Below are 18,373 nucleotides of genomic sequence, written 5' to 3'. Positions count from 1 at the left end.
GGTGCACAGATCAGGAGTGAACTTCAGGGACACTCTTCCCATGGCTGGTTATAAGCAGTGAGGAGGAGGCCAGGAGAGATCCTGGCTCCTGACATCCATGTAGGGAGAACAAAGGAGCAGGGATGGTGTCTCCTTGCTGAACCTGCTTTCCTCAGGTGAAGGCAAGAAGGAAATGAGGGTTACATCAGCCGTCCTGCTAGCAGTGATGCCTTTGCAGTTCACTCTTTCGTTTCTGTCCTAGGTTCACCTTTTTGTCCAGCCCATCATCATCCTCCCTGCCTCCAGAGCCTGTTCCCACACACCAGGGGTTGATGTAACCCGAAGTTGTTGTTGCCACAACCTTGATTTCGTCCACAGATTGTTTTGAGTTGATGTTTGGAGGGAACAAGGGGTCCAGGCTGTTTCCCCACTTCCTTTAGCAGCTCACCAGCGCTGTACGTGACTCTGGGAAGTAGGAAGGAGATCACAAGGTGATGTTGCCCAAGGGTCATGGAAACATGCAACTGCATCTCCCCTGGCTTATGGACCACGGTGTCCTCTCTCCAGTGACAAGAGCAGGGTCTGTATCTCCACCTTCCCATCAGCCTTCTTTAGGGACAGGAATGTCTCGTCACTCTTCAGAGCCCTGGCAAAAGGGGTCACCCTCACGCTGCCTGTCCCTGTAGACCTGTGACACTTCTCCCAGCAGGCTTTGGAGCACTCTGTCCCTGGAGCTTTTGCCTATGCAGCCCCTTGCAGGACTCACAGCTATTTTGGCATCTGCTGCATCGTGTGGGCTTGTGCATGCCAAGGAACAAAGCTGGGGCAGAGAATCAGAGAGTCAGAGAATGGTTTGAGTTGGAAGGGACCTTAAGGATCATCCAGTTCCAACTCCCTGCCATGGACAGGGACACCTCCCGCTGCATCAGGAGGTGTCATCCAACCTGGCCTTGAACACCTCCAGGGATGGGGCAGACACCACTTCCCTGGATAATCTGGGCCAGGGCCTTCCCACCCTCATTGTGAGGAAATTCCTCCTCCTGTCTAGTCTAAATCTTCCTCTCTCCAGTTTAAAGCCATTGCCCCTCGTCCTATCACCCCATACCTTTGTAAAATTCCCTCTGCAGCTTTCTTGTAGCCCCTTCAGGTACTGGGAGGTCACTATAAAGTCTTCTTGGAGCCTTCTTTTCTCCAGGCAGAACAACCCCAACTCTCTCGGCCTGTCCTCATATGAGAGATGCTCCAGCCAACCTCTGGGAGCATTACTGCTGGGAACTGTGCAGGTCTGGAGACACAAGTGAAAGTTCTCATAGCATCTCTGAGCTGTTCCTTTTGGGCTCCTCCATGGAGCTGCCCTGGGATGAGCATGAACAGATGTACCCTGGCACACAGGTAAGGACATCCTCTTTCATTACCGAGAAGCCCATTAATTCAGCACTAATGGTGAAGCCTTCTCCTGGGAAAATCCATGCTTGCTGGACATCAATTGAATAGAGGGTCTGGTGTGAAAGCACATCTGGCCTCAGAGGAAACCCATCCTTCCATCCTCCCCCTGCAGGTGGCAGTTTCCACTACAGCAAAGTAATCTGGAGCTGCCCAGAACCAAGCCTCAATATGAGATGACCTTCTTCCAATTTTTGGTGTCTCCAGCTTCATTTCAACCCACATGGGACATTCTGAGCCTGCTCCGGGCTTCTCAGCCCTGTAAGCAAAAGCAGAGTGAGGACCTAGAGGTGGGATCCACCTCACGGTGTTAGATCTCTCGGGGACACGTGGGCGTGCACTGTGAGCAGGTGTGGGGACAAATGCAGCCATGGACCGGTCCCACTCATCTCCTGCAGGATGCGGTGAACCACGTTCTCACAAGTACCTGCAACTCCCACCCAGGCTAAAAAGCAGTGGAGACACCACCTCAGACACAGACATTTGGTGCTGACACACAGACAAATCCCACTGAAATAACTTTATTCTGCATGTTAAAAAAGTGATCCCTGTTGCGGGAGTGCCTTTTCAGTGGAAGTGCTTTTCAACAGATAGATAGTGAGGATGAAAGGCAATGGTCACAAGTTGGGGAAACTGTGGCCAAACACAGAGGATTAATTCTTCTCCCTGAGGAAGGCGCAGAACCGGCACAGAGGTAACGAGATCTCCGCCCTTGGAGATCCTACACAGCTCAGCTGAACAAGGTCCAAAGACACCTATGGCAGCTTTGAGGTTAGCCCTGCTGCCAGGAGGGGCTTGTAACAGAAACCTCCACAAGTTCCTCCGACTTAAATCCTTCCATGAGCCTGAACTCCTGACGTCCCCTAAAAAAGTCTTATCTTCCTCCCTCGGCTTCGTCAGGGCCACATTTTAAGCCACGTCCCAGGACCCAGCCAGACCCAGGGGTGGACTTTCACACCCTCAAATGATGCCAGTGGAAATGTGAAGATGGGAATCTCCTCATCAACACTGAAAAACGCCACCCGTCCCTCTTCATAATCCAGAGAGACCCGGATCCGCTTGGGAGTCTGGATTTCAGGAAGGAGAGTGCGATTAGGGGATGTGAGAGCTTGGAAGTGCCCTGCCCACTGCCCCACTGCCCAGATGCCCTCCTCAGGTTTAAACTCAATCTCGCCTTTCCTTTTCACATCTTCTCTAGAGACCCCCACAGCCCACCCTCCTCCATCCACCGCCTCCACCTCCCAGTAGTATCTCCCCAAGGTGAAGCCTTCTCGGCCCAACACGCAGCGCCAGGGGTTGAATCTCTGAGGGATGTCGGGCATGTCCTGCAGCGAGTCTTCTCGTTTCACGCTTTTGCAGTCAGCAGACAGGACAAGGTCACGGTGCGCTGTGTCTGGATCCAGAACCACCCTCACTGCAGGAGAGAGGGAGTCAACGCTTCAGGGCAGAGCTCACCCCAGGGAGGTCTTTGCTGAGGCTGCACATGGAAGAAGAAAAGGGTGCAGGCAATAGCCTGCGGGTTGTGGCGTGGGAAGCTGCACAAGGTACAGGTGTTAGTGCAAGGAACAGAAAATGAAGCAGAGGGATGACATTGAGCAGAGAAGGAAGACCATCGTCAGCAGAGAAGGAAGACCATCGTCAGCAGACCTCCAAGCTGAAGAAGTCCCCATGTGTGTAAAACATGGCCAGCACTGCTCGCTGAGGACCAGAACTCTTCAGATTTGCCTGACACCGGGGAGTGAACCAAATAAACAAGGGCTTGGAGTGTTTCACTCCCTCCTGCAAAGCGAGGGTTGGCAGAAGCACTTTGGCCCCTAAGGCATCACTGCGGGAAGGCAACTGCTGTGAGGGGAGGTTAAAGCGGGGAAGATGATGACCCAGAAAGACTAAACTTCAATTACCTTCTTCTATAGGCACTGCATATCTTCTCCATGCTTTAAAAGAAATAGAAAACCACAGATGAGAGGGAATCTGGACACACGTGCCCTGGATTAGCTCAGGATGCATCAGTGTAGCTGCATGCTTTCTGAATTGTTGCTGTGCTTGTGAAAGTCATCTCACAGCATGTGGCTTCAAACCTTCCATGTCCAGCACCCACGCTGCCTGGCCTGATTTGGACAGACATCTACCGCCTGTTCATGCTCTCTTTGGAAAGTTAAAGAATTGTCTTCTTTCTTTCTTGATCAGGGAGTGCAGGGACAGGATGAGGGGAATGATTTTCAGCTGAAAGAGGGGACATTATGATGAGATCCCAGGAAGAAATGTTTTGCTGTGAGGGTGGGGAGGCCCTGGCCCAGGTTGCCCAGAGCAGTGGTGGCTGCCCCATCCCTGGAGGTGTTCAAGGCCAGGTTGGATGGGGCTTGGAGCCCCTGATCCAGTGGGAGGTGTCCCTGCCCATGGCAGGGGGTGGAACTGGATGGGCTTTAAGGTCCCTTCCATCCCAAACCATTCCATGATTCTATGATTCTGTGTCCTTGGAAAATGAGTGTAGAAGGCCTACAGGAAATAGATTAAAAACAGAGAGGAAAATGAAGTTTCTGAAGTGAGTCCAGTATTTGCTACCCTTTTCTTTCCCAAAAAGAAAACTAAAACCAGGGCACGTCTGCGAAATCCAGCTGAGAAGACTCCTGTGTAGGAAGGGGAAGAATACTCACTAAGTTCGTCAGCTTGCTTCTCTGAAAAAGAAGATAAATCAGCACAAATGGATTGTGAGACATTGATTTGGACACAGGCTGCATGGGCAGGTTCTGCCAATGCTGGGCAATGCAAAGCCCTCTCCCACCCCACGCCTGGAGCTCTGCTCTGCAGGTGATGCTGCAGGTTGTCCTGCTCAGATCTGGTGTGGGAAAAGGTTTCTGGGAGGTCCCTCACCTACAAGGGGACCCGTAACTCAGCCTTCTTCCACCCAACCTGTTATCCTCATCTTCCATCAGATCCAGCCCCAACCCCAGACACCAGCTTCAACAACATTTAATGTTTTGACCCTCAAATTCACCCTCTCCTTTCCCCCTCATCCTCCAACCACTTTTGGGTTCAATTCACACTTTAAATGAAAAAAAACCAAACCCAACCCACTGCCCTCTACAGAGCCCTTAAAAACCCCTTTGTCAGGAAGAGGAGACTCACCTATTTCTTCCACCAGTTCATCTGAACAACAGAGAGAAACACACAGGATTTAGTGTCTGCTCCAGCCCCTCCTGGGCTCCCAGCTAAAGGACCACAAGGTTGGGATGGAGAGGGAAAAGGCTCTTGCAGGGATGCTGGCACTTCCCGAGGGACCTGACCTGGATTCATTTTCCCCATCAATCTGCATTGGCAGCAGTTTAGCAAGAGCTTATTTTTAATTCTTGGCTAATTTTTGGCAATTCTATGAGCTACAAAGAAGCCAGGAAGGAAGCAAACAACAATATACACCTTCTTCAAGTGGTTTGGGTTTTTCTTAACTTCTTGGTAATGAAAAAAAATCTACATTTTCATAAGAAAATTCTCAACAGTTTTGGTTTCTGTAATCTGCCCCTAAAATCCAATAACTTCTCAGTACTATTTCACTACTTGAATGAAAATGAGAGTTTTAAAAAGTGTTGTGAGTCACATAGGGAAAGAAAATTAATGACTTTTCAAAGTGGATTTTCACATTATTAGGGGATCAGGGGAGGTGGGGGGAAGTAAAGTATCACCCTAAAAAGAACATTTGGACAGAAGGAGGGGGTGAATAAAAGAGTCTGAAAGCTTTCAGGGAGGATTCAACAGGGAGGATGGGGAGCTGGACTTACACAGTGCTGCATCCTGCATCGCTGAAAAGCAAAACCAGAAGAGAGCATCACTCTCACAGCCTCTGCCTTGCTGCACTTGTTGGGCTGGGGAGGAGGCTGAAACTGCTCACAATGGAAAAGCTTCAGCCCAGGACCTGCTCAAGACCTTTCTTCTCAAGGCTTTAGGGGCTGTTGCCCACCCTCCTGTGCGGCTGCAGAGCCAGGCAGGGGCTCCAGGGCAGCGGTGACGAGGCAGGTTTGCACCGACAAATGAGGAGCGTGGGGTTACATCTCACCTTCGGTGCTACCCAACCACCCTGCCCCAGGTGGTTTTTAATGCTGAGACCAAGCTGAGGCCCTTGCAAAGTGAAATGCGCTACCCTAAAGCTTCCTCCAGCTTTGGGAAGAACCTGGAGAGCCCTTTGTAAAGCAAAAGTCACTGTTGGTACAAGTTCATTCTTGCTTTGGTTCCGCGATGATTTTCTTTACAATGAGAACAGCATTTCACCATTTCAGAAATTACTTTCACAACTTTCTATCCTCACCAGCCAAACCGTTTCCTTCCCCCATCTCCCCCAGAAATATACCCCAAGAATTCTTCCCTTTAAGAGCATTCTCCACTATCTGGAAAATGAAAAGTAAAGCTTACCGATTTTTTTCTCGTGCTTCCCTAGGAAGGAAGAAAAAAGAAGTTTAAACAATTCAAAAACTCATCCCTTCCAAAAAGCACTGATTAAAGCACAGTGGGATTTACAGCTGGTGGCCAGGCGGCAGTGCCTGCACACCCCACCGGCTCCATCATGGTAAGAAATAGAGGATTTCTGTTGTTGTTATTCCTCTGTATTGTTTATAATCACAGAATCATTGAGGTTGGAAAAGACTTCTAAGATCATCCAGTCCAACCATCCACCCAACCCCACCGTGCCCATTAAACCATGTCCAGAAGTGCTACGTCTGCACAGTTTTTTAACCCCTCCAGGGATGGAGACTCCCCCACTGCCCTGGGCAGCCCCTGCCAGGACTTCACCGCTCTCTCAGCAAAGAAATTTCTCACAATATCCAACCCAAATCTCCCCTGGCACAACTTGAAGCCCTTTCCTCACACACTATCAGTTGTTACATAGGAGAATGATTTATTATTTACACTTTGAGGGGTCTTTTAGAAGGAAAGGAAGCCTTGCCAGGCCCCCAGAAGTGCCAGGGTTTAATCACTGCTCCATTCCTGAAGGTAGAAACCACCCTGGGCTGGGGCAGAGTGTGTGGCTCACGATACTTTAACACATATATAATAGAATCATAGAATCACCGGGTTGGAAAAGACCTCTTGGATCATCAAGTCCAACCATTCCTATCAACCACCAAACCATGTCCCTGAGCACCTCGTCTACCTGCCTTTTAAATACCTTCAGGGGTGGGGCCCAATGACCCTTTCTGTGAAGATTTTTTTCTGATACCCAGCCTGACCCTCCCCTGGCGGAGCTTGAGGCCATTCCCCCTTGTCCTGTCCCTTGGGAGAAGAGCCCAGCTCCCTCCTCTCCACAACCTCCTTTCAGGCAGTTGTAGAGAGCAATAAGGTCTCCCCTCAGCCTCCTCTTCTCCAGGCTAAACAACCCCAGCTCTCTCAGCCGCTCCTCGTCAGACGTTCTCCAGTCCCTCACCAGCTTCATTGCTCTTCTCTGGACACACTCCAGAGCCTCAACATCCTTCTTGTGGTGGGGGGCCCAGAACTGAAGGCATTTGGCCTTGTTAAACCTCATGCCGTTGGCCATACTCTTCTTTGCCAGCCTATGTGTTGGAGAACCCATCTTGTGTTACCAGAAACCAAACCCCTGGATCTTTAAGCTTCCTGGCACCATCCGTGTGTCACAGACACTGGGACCACCCTGGCATTTCCCAGTCCCACACATCTGCCAAAGCCAGGGGTGGCTGAACAGGACAGACACCACCCGCCGCCCTCGCCCGGCACCGCGCCAGGATGGTACCTTTGATTTTAAATAGATAAAGAGCGATAGCAAGCAGAGCGAGCACTGCAACCAGGACCACACCGAGGGCACTTATCCAAGGATGGGCATCTTGGAAGAAGGGATCTGGAAAATAAAATCCCCAGAGGGGTGAGGTTACTCTCCAAGTAGCCATAAGTAGATTATTTCAGTGTCATACAAGTATCCCTCAGGTCTGAATCCCGACAACGGTGACAATCAGCTCCTGAGGTTGATGGTGTTTTGCCTGCATAGAGTGCAGGGGATTTTTAAAGGCAAAATGGATTTCTGACCAAATATTTCCAGTTAAATCATGCTTTTTCTCCTTTGGAAAGAAGAATGTTATATTTCATTAGGCAGTATAGGATCAGAAACAGGGAAACACTTGCATCAAGAGCAACACTCCAGTGCAGAGCAGTGTCATCAGGAGGAGGGCACGGCTCACTCCAGGGAAATAAAGACTCCCAAAAATTGTTCATTCGCAAAGTAAAAAACAAACAGGATGCAGCTGAAAAGGAGATACTAGCACAGTGCAGCTTGGTGTATGGTTAGTCCAGTTCACGACTGCGCCTCTGTGCCTCAGTTCTGATCTATTCCCTGCCCTAAATCAATTTTACAGTCACAGTGTGCCTGAGTTGGGACCCACATTTATCATCGAGTCCAACTCCTGTCCTTGCTTAGGACACCCCCAACATTCGCACTGAGCATCTCAGAGTGTTGTGCAAATGCTTCTTCCAATAGAAAAGGAGCTTTTCTCTGTGACAGGAGAAAAATAAAGATATATTCAATATATGCAGGGGCTAGAAAGAGACCAGACAGTTTAATTCTCATCTCAAACCAGAACAGGATTTCACAACAGGTGAGACAAAGGGTCTCACCCTTTGTGGTTTCTTGTGTCTCGTTGGGTTTTAATTGTCTCTAGAAACTCTGCTGCAAGGAGGGCTCTCTGTCCTTCCCCACAGCCTGCCCTTCGGCACTGAGCTGGTGCACGCTGCCAGCACAAGCATTGCCGAAAGCCACAGCTCTTTGCACCAGCCTGCAAAAAGCACCTGAGATTCTCTGCCCGTGGCGCTTTCTGATCTCAGCCCAGCTGGGAGCATCACAGGGTGATGCCCTCGGTCTATGCTCACCTGCTATGTAGAACGACAACCTCTGCTCTCGGCCGTGTGGGACATCTCGGATGGAGCAGGAGAGCTCCTGATTTGTACCCCTGGTGAGGATGATGCTGCTTTCCGCTGCAAAGAGGCCGTTCTTGTCCTGGGTAATGTTTTCCGAGAGGGATGGGAGGTGCTGCCCATGGGGATCTTGCCAGAGCAGCTGGGGCGGCGGGTACCAGCCAGCCGAGCGGCAGCCCACGCGGATCCCCCCGTCCTGGTAGCGCTCGAGGGCGATGAGTGGGGCAGAGCCGCTGGCTGCAAGGAAACAGAGACCCCTGGGTGATCCTGCGGGGCGCTGGATACTGGGGGAATATGAACTTCGACAAAGAAATCTCAGCATTTATTTTAAGACAGGGGTCACCTAGAGCCAGGACGTTTCTTGCAGTCTTTTTCATATAACTCAAAGATCTGCTCTGGAGGCTGCGACTGCAGCAGAACTGCCTGCAGGCCTGGATAGTAAAATATAAAAGCACTGACCAAGGCATTCTGACTACATTCACCAATGCCAAATTTTTCTTACGCCCACTTATAGGAAGAAAACAATATCAAGAACACTTCTGAAGCAAGCAGCACGTCTCATGAGCTCCTTATGGCCTCTTGGTTGACCATTTAACCTCTCTGAGACATTCCGGGCATTTTCAACCATGGGACTCAATAAACTCCTACTTCCAAAGTAACCACCTGAAACTACTTCTGGGAAGAAGCTAAGAGCAAATAAATTAGAGGGATGTGGACTACAGACCTGTCACCTTCAGCTCCACAATAGCATCATTGTAAAGCGAGTCCCGGCGAACAAAGCAGGTGTAATTCCCTCTGTCAGACAGTTGGACACGGAAAATCTTCAAGTCCACACTGCCCTTGGCAAGGTCTTCCTTCATCAGCTCGGTGCGCCCTTGGTACTGCGGCATCTGCTCCCCGTACTGGTCCTGGGCCCCCTTGTAGCGATGCACATAGGGTGAGAACCGTTCCCGAAACCAGTTCACTTCTGTCTCCTGCGCGCCCTGCCCTGGGGAGAAGCGGCAGGGCAACACCACGTCCTCACCCATGGCCACGATGATGGGGCCGGGGGGTCCTGTTACTTTGAGTGAAGCTGGGAGAAAAACCCAGAGGAAGAAGGAATAACCGTGAGTTGGTGGCTGAGCTTGGAAACGCGGCGGCTGTTGCTCCGTGCGACACGAGTGTAAGTGTGCCTGGGGAAATGAGTTGTTGAGAGAAGGAGCTGTGCCACCACCCCTTCCTTGGCTTTCCTGTGCTACCGTGAAAGTTCTTTGAATCCCTAAGAGGTGCTTTGTTCTCAAGGGTTGCCCATGCTTTTTTCCTGCCCAAGGCAGGATAAAGAAGGAAAGCGGGTCTGGAAGATCTCAGAGTGGTTGGTTGGAGAAAGCAGACCACCTAGATACAAACAAAACTCAAACATCCTCAGCTATTTGCACCTCTTATAAGAGAAAATTGGGTGCTCTGGGCATCTTCAGAAATTAAATAAAAGGCTTTTAATTGAGCTGGCTGCTCAGCTCACAGAGAAAGTGGCTTCTGGTTGTAGGAAACCAAACACAAATCAATTTTGTTTTGGCAAGGTAACTTTGGAGTCTGCTGTGGTGCTGCATTGTTTTGCCAGGGCTGCCTTGAAGAAGCTGCTTCAGGTCAGCAGCCCAACAGCAAAAAAAAGCCCAGAATATTATTTAAAACATATTTAAAAGCCTAGATTGTCTAGATAAAAGATATTTAAAAGTCTAGTTCCAATGGGGGTTGGAACTAGATGATCTTTAAGGTCCCTTCCACCCCATAACTATTCTATGATTCTATTATATGTTTTGATGTTTTTTCCCTTTATTGAATTGGTTCTGCAAAGGGTCCAACCCATCCTGGACACAGCCCAGTAAAGCAACAACATGCTGGGAACAGGGAAAATGAGGTGGGAGGTGGTAGCACACTATAATCAACTCATTGGCATCATCTAATCTCTGCCTGAGTTCAGCAACGTTGTGCGAACGCCTGTGCTGCCACGGCTGGAGGAACAAACCAGGATCCAGCGGGATGCTGGAGCTCTTAGAAGTGGGCAGGAATCGTAGAATTGTTTGGCTGGAAATGACCATTGAGATCATTGAGTCCAACCATACCTTTGCTATACAAAACCAGATCTCTGAGCACCTCGTTTGCCTGTCTTTTAAATCCCTCCAGGGATGAGGACTCAAACACATTCCGGGGCAGCAGTTCCAGTGCCTGAAAACCCTTTGCATGAAGAAAATTTCCCTAATAGTCAATCTGAACCTGCCCTGGCACAACTTGAGGCCATCGTATAAGTTTTAAATCGAAGACTATGACCCTTCTCTGTGCTCTGCCCTTCACAGGGAGAAGCTGCACTGGAGGCTGGGAAGGTATTCAGGCTGGAAGCAATGCCACAGGGACCAGCAAGAACCGGGAGGTTCCCTACCTGATTGCAGCTCGTGAACTTCGAAAATGAAACCATAAATGATAAAACCCATCAGAGAATAGCGGAAGTGGGGACCGGAGAGCATACTCTTCACTAGGGCCCAACCTGGAGATGGGGAAGGAGAGAGAAAGGGCAAAAGGAAGGAGCAATAATGGAATATTGGAGGGAGGAAAGACAGAATTCATTTCTGAATGGGTCCATTGTTTATTGCAGCATCTTTTCATAATGCCCAGGGAAGAGTCTTGAATGCTGAAGGTTTAAATTGTTTTTACATTGTCAGCCTGACTTTGCTTAGTGCTTTATACACAAAATATAAAAGGGTGTAGGTATTTCCCATAGGGAAACAAAGAACAGGCTGAAACATCTCTGATTCCATGAAAAAGTGGTAGTTGTTTTAATCTGGAGCCCTTGCTTTTCATAGAATCAAAGAATGACGGCACGGTTTGGGTTGGAAGGGACCTCAAAGCCTACCCAGTCCCACCCCTGCCATGGGCAGGGACACCTCCCACTGGATCAGGGGCTCCGAGCCCCATCCAACCTGGCCTGGAACCCCTCCAGGGATGGGGCAGCCACCACTGCTCTGGGCACCCTGGGCCAGGGCCTCCCCACCCTCACAGGGAAACATTCCTTCCTTCTTTTCCTTATCCAGCCCTAAGAACCATCAGTATTTCAACATCCAGCCTGGATGGGACCTGGCCTTGCTCTGACCCCCTCCCAAACCCTCTTAGCACCCACTGACTTAATCCCGGCTTTGTTTCTGGGTGGTGAAACCCACAAGCAACGTTGGCAGATGGCAAAAAGCCATTTCAATCTGCGTTTTCCACGTACCTGGAGGCCCTGAGCTCATTCATGGGCTCTGGCTGGGGCGGGAGCTGCTCGGCCGTCCCCGCTGCATCCAGAAGTATCACCCAGTCGAAGCTGAGCATTTCCCGGTATGAAAACCAAACACGTCACTATGCCTCCCAGCCTGCCACCACCCATTTCCTCCCGCGCTGCCTCTGCTCTGAAATGAAGTCACTGAGTAATTGTGGGGTTTTTGCAGTGCTTTTGCTCTGGAAATATTCTTCTGGCAGCATCCCCAGGCATGAGCACGCACACCGCTGCACGGCAGCGCATGGCAGCATCCTCCGTGGCTCTCCCAGGGATGGATGCCAGCAGCAGTTTGTGCATCCCAGAGGCAGCAGTGGGAAGGAGGGAGGTGACAGAGCCAGGATTCACACTAGAGACGATGCAGGGGTGGGAGTGAAGCCCAGCACTGGCTTAAAATCTGCTTAAAAGCAGTGCTCCCTCCTTGGCCAAGAGACAATGCCATCCATCTTTAAGGTCCCTTCCAGCCCTAACTATTCTATGCTTCTATGATTCTATGGTTCTATGGTTCTATGGTTCTACGATTCAGGGAAAGCTGCTGCCCTGGGATGTGTCGTGAAGGCAGGTCCTGCCTCGGTGCTCAGCCCAGCCAGGTCCAGCACGGTCCCATCCCCAGCCAGGACTTGGGGACAGGCAGGATGTGAGAGCATCTGCCTGGGTAAAGGGACCTTGTCTGAAGGAAAGAGGGAGGTGATAAATGCGCAGAGGCACAGACCTGGCTGACAAATGATAGCAGTGCTGAGTATCATATACCCACCTCATCCCCCATGCTGATCACTGAGCTGTCACAAATCCACAGGTATCACCTCAGGGAGGGACAGCCTGGATTTGAGACTGGAAGGGTGCAAAGCTGGAGGGTGGGTGTGTGAGGTGGTGGTGGTGAAAGTACGTGAGGTGGTGTAAGTATGTGCCCAGTGCAGGTGAAGGGAATGAGAAGGACAAGGTGGGTGAGAGGCAGGAATGGGTGTAAAATGGCTCGTTGTGGGTCAAAGAGATGGTCAGTGTGCCTGGTGGGTTGAAGTCCTCGGTCCAGGCAGGGGTGTTGGGCAGGCGAAGGGGCAGCACTGGTGCCTGGGGGAAAGAGGGGTGATACTTACCAAGTTTGAGAGTTCCTCCAGCCCCACAAGAAGAGGGGATGTGGCTGCCTGTGCTGGTGGGTGATGGGGATCCTGTACACGGGTGCTGTCGAAGGCAGCCCCTTGCCTGCAGCAGGATGTGACCCGGAGCTGTGTGTGAATGTGACCAAGATCAACTTTGTCACTGGCTTATCCTGCACACAGCCCCCACTGTCCCCTGCCCGTGCCCCCATGTGGCTGTGGTCCCTGATGGGATAGTCATAGAACCATAGAATCATAGAATAGTTTGGGTTGGAAGGGACCTTAAAGATCATCCAGTTCCAACCCCCCTGCCATGGGCAGGGACATCCCACTGGATCAGGCTGCCCAAGGCCCATCAGGCTCATGCCCAAGGCTCATGTCGAGCTTCTCATCCACCAGCACCCCAAGTCCTTCTCTGCAGGGCTGCTCTCAATCACATCATCCCCCATCATGTACTGAAAACGGGGATTGCCCCAACCCAGGTGCAGGACCTCACACTTGGCCTTGTTGAACCTCATGGGGTTCTCCCAGCCTCACTTCTCCAGTCTGTCCAGGTCCTTCTGGATGACATCTCATCCTTCGACTGTGGCAACTACACCACTCAGCTCGGTGTCATCAAGTCCTTGCTGAGCCATTCTGTCCCCAGATCTGGGATGGATCATGAAGACTCTGAGGCCCTGGAATAGGCTGCCCAGAGAAGCTGTGGCTGCCCCATCCCTGGAGGTGTTCAAGGCCAGGTTGGATGTGGCTTTGAGCAACCTGACCCAGTGGGAGATGTCCCTGCGCATGGCAGGGCAGTGGAACTGGATGTGCTTTGAGGTCTCTTCCAATCCAAACCATCCTGTGATTCTATGATCTGCTCCCCAGCACCAGGCAGCAGAGCCAGCTGGCCGCGGGTCCCCTTTCCCTCTGCTTTATCCTCTGCACAGCCAGTGGCTTTCAGAGTGATGTGACAAAGCAGAGTGGGTGTCACCTCCCACGTTCCCTATGAGCAGGGGTGAGGCCACCACCCCTGGCACATGAAAATCTGCCTGGAGTATAGAACGGTGGGATGCAGAGCCCAGCAGCTGCTGAGTCCCATTCACCAGCTGAGCAATGGAGGCAACAGTTGCCCTGCAAACATCTCCACCCCAAACCCCACTGGCAGCACAATGAATCCAGGTGAGCAGCACCTGTAAGGAGCCAGAGCTCTCCCCTCAGCACAGCAAGCAGCCTGCACGTCCAGATCGTGACCACCGGTCTGTGTCTGGTGTCCCCAGGTGACCTCCCACCGGTCTGGAGGTGCATGTGGTGCTGCTGGCCCAGAAGGGCTCCAAGCGCTCTGCTGCAGGACGATAGAGCCTCTTCCAGCGCCGCAGCAGGCTCTTATCACCCCCCTGCAGCTGCCCAGAGGGAGCGGAAAAGTGACACATCCTGTGATGCAAAGAGGACATTGCAAGAAGCAGGAAAGAGACTCCCAAGTTCAAGTGTTTGATGAGGTCACTCACCTGCTGGCAGCCGCAGGGGTGGTGGAAGATCCTGTGGTGTGGTCCCCACAGGGAGGTGAAGGTGCCAGACTCTTGGCTGTGCCCTCCAGGCTGTCCAGCCCCTCTGGACTTTGATCTGCTCTCTCGAACAAGCTGGAAATGCTGGGCAAGCCCAGTCCAACCATGAGCTGAGGAGATCAGGGAAGTGGAGAGCAAGGTTCTTCAGATCCTTCCAAAACCTCCTTTCTTGGAGTCAGTCCGTAGGTGAGTGCTGGCTGGCTGGAAAATGCCTGAAGGCCATGACTTTTCCCTCGTTCGTTCTGCTTCTTCTGCTTCTTGGGGCAGTCTCTGAATCTTGCATGTTCCACTTTCAACAAGGAATCCTGCCTTCCCTCCTGCTCGTTTCCTGCAGACGTGCTGGTATCCAGGATGGAGAGAGAAGAGAGGGAGATCCTGGACAATGAGGTGAAGGAGATGAGTGGAAGAGGTGAGTTGTCGGAAGGGAAGACGAAGGGGGACTGTCCCCTTGAGGAGAAAAAAGCAGCCTGTTTCTGCTGTGGAAGAGCTGTTTAGGGCCAAATCACCTGGGGCTCATCCCAGCCTGGGCTTGTCATGGGGTTGAGACTTGATGGCTGCTACACCCCCAGCTGAATTGCCCATGCTGTAGACCCACCACCAACACCGAAGTAACCTGAGCTGCTGTCCTTGGCTCCCCCCATTGCCCACAGAAAGGAACAGGAATTTGGGGCCATGGGTTATCAGGTTTGGGTTACATCTGTCACGGTCTGCACTGTTTTGTGCGCAAGTGAGCCTGTTTCGCTCCTGCAGCACTAGAGATGCTCAAGCTCAGGTCCAGGCAGATGTGCACCCACCCACTCAGGTGCATCCTCCTCCAGGAAACCAAAGTCTCCTTGGTCAGGGATCTCATGGAAGCTCCTGGATCAGGAGCAGGGGCAGGATTGGGGTAGCTTTAAGGCTAGGGCAATCCTGCATGAGAGGGTTTCCCACCCCACGCTGGACATCTCTGGGCAGGGGAAAGGAAATCACCCCTTTTGCTGGGGTGGATGCACCCCTGGGGCTGCCCGTCATGTGTAGCTTCTCCTCCTTTGTCCCCAGCCAACGTGACCCTGGACCCCGACACCGCCAACCCCTTCCTCATCCTGGCCGATGACCAGCGAGGCGTGAGACGAGGGGACGAGTGGACTTTGCTGCCCGACAACCCTGAGCGGTTCAACACGGAGCCGTGTGTGCTGGGCAGCCCGGGCTTCACGGCAGGCAGGCACTGCTGGGAGGTGGAGGTGGCCAACGGAGGGGACTGGTGGGCTGTGGGGGTGGCCCAAGAGTCTGTCAGGAGGAAGGGGGTCCTCAGTTTTACCCCCCAGGAAGGGATCTGGGCTGTGGGGCAGTGGTTTGGACAATACCATGCTTTCACCGACCCTGACTGGACCTCCCTGCACCTTGCCTGCCTCCCCAGGGCCATCCAGGTCTGCCTGGACTTTACAGACAAGAAAGTGGCATTCGCTGATGCTGAAAACAAAGCCCCAATCTTTGCTTTCTGCCTGGATTCATGTCCTGGGGTGACACTACACCCGTGGCTCTGGGTGGGAATGGACTCATGGCTTAAGCTGTGCTCCTGATGTGGAAGAACCATGGGTGGTGGTGGTGAGACTGGAAGAGTGAACACCATCATCTTGGGTCTTGGTGCCGGGAATCAGGAGAGTCTTATGTGCTGCTGGCTTCTCCTCACATGGTTCCTCTGGGCACCAAGTGGTAGGACTGGCAGGTCTTGGAGATGGGCACCACCAAAGAGCCTCCTGCACCCCCTCCGCACCACAGCTGGGACTGCAGAGGCAGCGGGGAGCACAGAGATTTGGTACTTGGAGGAAGTTGGTGTCTGGTGGCCCCGAGGCAGAGAAGTGGCACCGAGTGCCCGGGCACCGCAGAGCTGCTCTGTACGTGGCCATGAAAAATACAGCAGGTTCAAACTCCTTAAAAGCAGTAGCGTCTCTGGCTTTTTTCAATTAAGCTTAATGATTAAGTTAAAAAAAGCCAAACACAGCTGGATGCTGGAGCTCATGATAACACTTATCTTCTCCATACATCCAAAGCCTCTCCTTGCCTTACTCCCAGTTCTCACTCACATGTGCATTACGCACATTTCTTACTTGTAAAGGCTGTAGGGACAGCAAAGGAAGAGAAGCAAGGACTCAAGGTTTCTGAAGTCCACAAGCGAGGCAATTCCCACAGCTCTGCTCTTCTCTGGTATCCCCTCATCAAGGTCTCCTTTTCCTCACATAGAATAGAATAGACTGGTTTGGGTGGAAGGGACCTACAATGATGATCCAGTCCAACAGCCCAACCACCTTCAGGGCTGAGCAGAAGTTAAACGACATTCCTAAGAGCACATCCATATGCCTCTTAAACGTGGAAAGTCTCGGACCACATCTCAAGAAATCCCGTCTCAGTGTTTCATCACCATCTCCATGAAGAAATGCTTCCAAATGCCAAGCCTGAAATCTTCTTTGGTGCAGCTTTGAACCATTCCAATGCATCCTATCGCTGGATCTCCACACGTCCCTCTCCACGTCCCCTCCTCAGGAAGCTGCAGAGAGCAGCAAGGTTGCCCTTCAGGCTCCTTTTCTCCAAATGAAACAAGCCCGGAATGCTCAGACAGTCTTTGGAGGATAGGGTCTCCAGCTATAGATCTGCTCTGAGAAGTGGCATTTTGGGGAAATGATGCTCAAAGGACGTGCTAAACCTTGAAAAGGTGGGGTACCCCCTCTGAGGGACCTTGCTTAGTCCTCCTGTGTTAACCTCTGCTCTTAGGAGAAGAAGGGGCAAAGGGGAAGATTGCCTGGGTCCAGCCTAGATTCCTTCTTCTCCAGTCCTATTGCTGGTTCGACCTTCGTAGCACCAACTCAGTTGTCACCTTCATGGCCGAACCTAGGGACAGAGCGGTCTCCCTGGTCTACTCATGGAACTGGAAAGAGTGGCGGTACTGGGTCAGGCACAGATGTCCTATGGGATGGGCTCACCAGGTTCTCTGGCTCTTTATGGGGGTGGCTGATGGGCACCTGAGCTCTGCACATCCATCAGAGCAGCAACCCAGCAAAACCACCTTGGGAACCATCCAAAGAGCCAATCCCAAAGCAGGGGGCAACTCCAGCTCTTGGCAGAGCACAGAAGAGGGGCAAATCTTGGTAGGAATGGATGAGGTCTTCAAATGGATGACTGCCTACATCTTTGTACCAGCACATCCTCACCTCCTGGTGCCAAAGAAGGAGGGAGAGCTTACACTGCCGAGGCCATGGCTCTGCATTTCCACGAGCACACTGGGAGGTGAGAAGCATGAAGGCAGCTGGGTACGTGTCTGCAGCAGTGCCACAGCCAAACCCAGCAGAGCACCATGGGCTTCTGGCCGCAGAGCAAGGAGAAGGCGTTGGCCTCACACTTGAGTTTCACAGATGCTTTGTCACAACCCCCTATTTCCAGAGGCTGTATGAAATGTCCCGGGCCGAGTTTGTGTTTGTAGCATTGCTTCTCTTCACCATTTTTAGAATCCTTCCCCCCCTACCCTGCTCCAGCCCCAATCTGCCTTTCACAGATCTGCTTTTTGGGCAGAGACAGATGAGGCCAAGCTCTTGTGGGATGGGATTTCATCTCAGGTTCATTTGAACAGCATTTGAACTTTGGTTATTTATTGGTTATTTATGTAACTTTGGTTACTCCTATTTTTCGTTTCTACCATGCGATGTCACAAATCTTGGCAGTCCCACAACTGGGCAAATCTCAAACCAGCAATTCCTACAGCCTCTTCCTAAGCTTCAGCAAATTCCTGCAGTTAGTTCTTCAGCCGGACAAGATCTAAATCTCTACATTTCCTTTCCAAGATCCTCATCACAACCAGAGAAACAAATTGAACAATGAAACCTTGACAAATTATTTGGTACACTGATTTGTTAAAGAGCAGTGATTATAATTTCACCCACAAAATTATTTAGGTGTAAATTGTCCCAGCGTCTCCCAAAGGGAGGACTATTTACTTGTGCATTCCCAAACAAACACGACTTGAACCAGGCCAGCCACAGGGACTCAGGCATGGAGGCTGCCCAGGCTTCAGGGCTACAGAGCGTCACCGCAGCCAGGTGGGCTGCTGAGCAAGGCTCATCCTCCTCACCCACCCTCCTGCTTCCTCAAGGGCA

At 51.6% G+C, this 18,373-nt stretch overlaps 2 protein-coding genes across 4 annotated transcripts; one reads left to right on the top strand and one right to left on the bottom strand.

The window, feature by feature from the left end:
* Window positions 1-1,911: 1,911 nt before the first annotated feature.
* On the bottom strand, window positions 1,912-11,726 carry LOC104064661 (butyrophilin subfamily 1 member A1). Of its 2 annotated transcripts, XM_054050162.1 has the most exons (11): window positions 11,570-11,726; window positions 10,742-10,846; window positions 9,053-9,400; window positions 8,284-8,565; window positions 7,157-7,261; window positions 5,824-5,844; window positions 5,196-5,216; window positions 4,549-4,569; window positions 4,077-4,097; window positions 3,324-3,356; window positions 1,912-2,836 (listed from the first exon to the last, which is right to left on the bottom strand). In XM_054050162.1, exons 1-11 carry the CDS (start codon window positions 11,586-11,588, stop codon window positions 2,319-2,321), a joined length of 1,494 nt encoding a protein of 497 aa, XP_053906137.1. In that variant the 5' UTR covers window positions 11,589-11,726; the 3' UTR covers window positions 1,912-2,318. The 2 variants fall into 2 exon arrangements, with proteins under 2 accessions (XP_053906137.1, XP_053906138.1); XM_054050163.1 differs by lacking the exon at window positions 10,742-10,846 and having other exon boundaries at window positions 11,570-11,720.
* A 2,236-nt stretch (window positions 11,727-13,962) lies between these two features.
* LOC104064655 (thaicobrin) lies at window positions 13,963-15,808 on the top strand. Of its 2 annotated transcripts, none has more exons than XM_009567014.2 (3): window positions 13,963-14,435; window positions 14,584-14,658; window positions 15,288-15,808. In XM_009567014.2, exons 2-3 carry the CDS (start codon window positions 14,601-14,603, stop codon window positions 15,806-15,808), a joined length of 579 nt encoding a protein of 192 aa, XP_009565309.2. In that variant the 5' UTR covers window positions 13,963-14,435; window positions 14,584-14,600. The 2 variants fall into 2 exon arrangements, with proteins under 2 accessions (XP_009565309.2, XP_053906140.1); XM_054050165.1 differs by having other exon boundaries at window positions 13,983-14,435; window positions 14,550-14,658.
* The last annotated feature ends 2,565 nt before the right edge of the window (window positions 15,809-18,373 follow it).

This window comes from Cuculus canorus, chromosome 27 (genome assembly GCF_017976375.1).
Source record: "Cuculus canorus isolate bCucCan1 chromosome 27, bCucCan1.pri, whole genome shotgun sequence".
NCBI lineage: Eukaryota > Metazoa > Chordata > Aves > Cuculiformes > Cuculidae > Cuculus > Cuculus canorus.
Note: the sequence above shows the minus strand (reverse complement) of the source record. Positions and strands in the feature narration are given on the sequence as shown.

Bases quoted from the DNA above. Each gene is read 5' to 3' on its own strand.
- LOC104064655 (XM_009567014.2), top strand. From the start codon at position 14,601: ATGGAGAGAGAAGAGAGGGAGATCCTGGACAATGAGGTGAAGGAGATG. The intron at 14,659-15,287 runs GTGAGTTGTCGG...CTTTGTCCCCAG, and splicing joins GAAGGAGATGAGTGGAAGAG to CCAACGTGACCCTGGACCCC.
- LOC104064661 (XM_054050162.1), bottom strand. The intron at 5,845-7,156 runs GTACCATCCTGG...CTTCCTTCCTAG, and splicing joins TTATCTATTTAAAATCAAAG to GGAAGCACGAGAAAAAAATC. The intron at 4,098-4,548 runs GTGAGTCTCCTC...CTTCTTTTTCAG, and splicing joins TGAACTGGTGGAAGAAATAG to AGAAGCAAGCTGACGAACTT.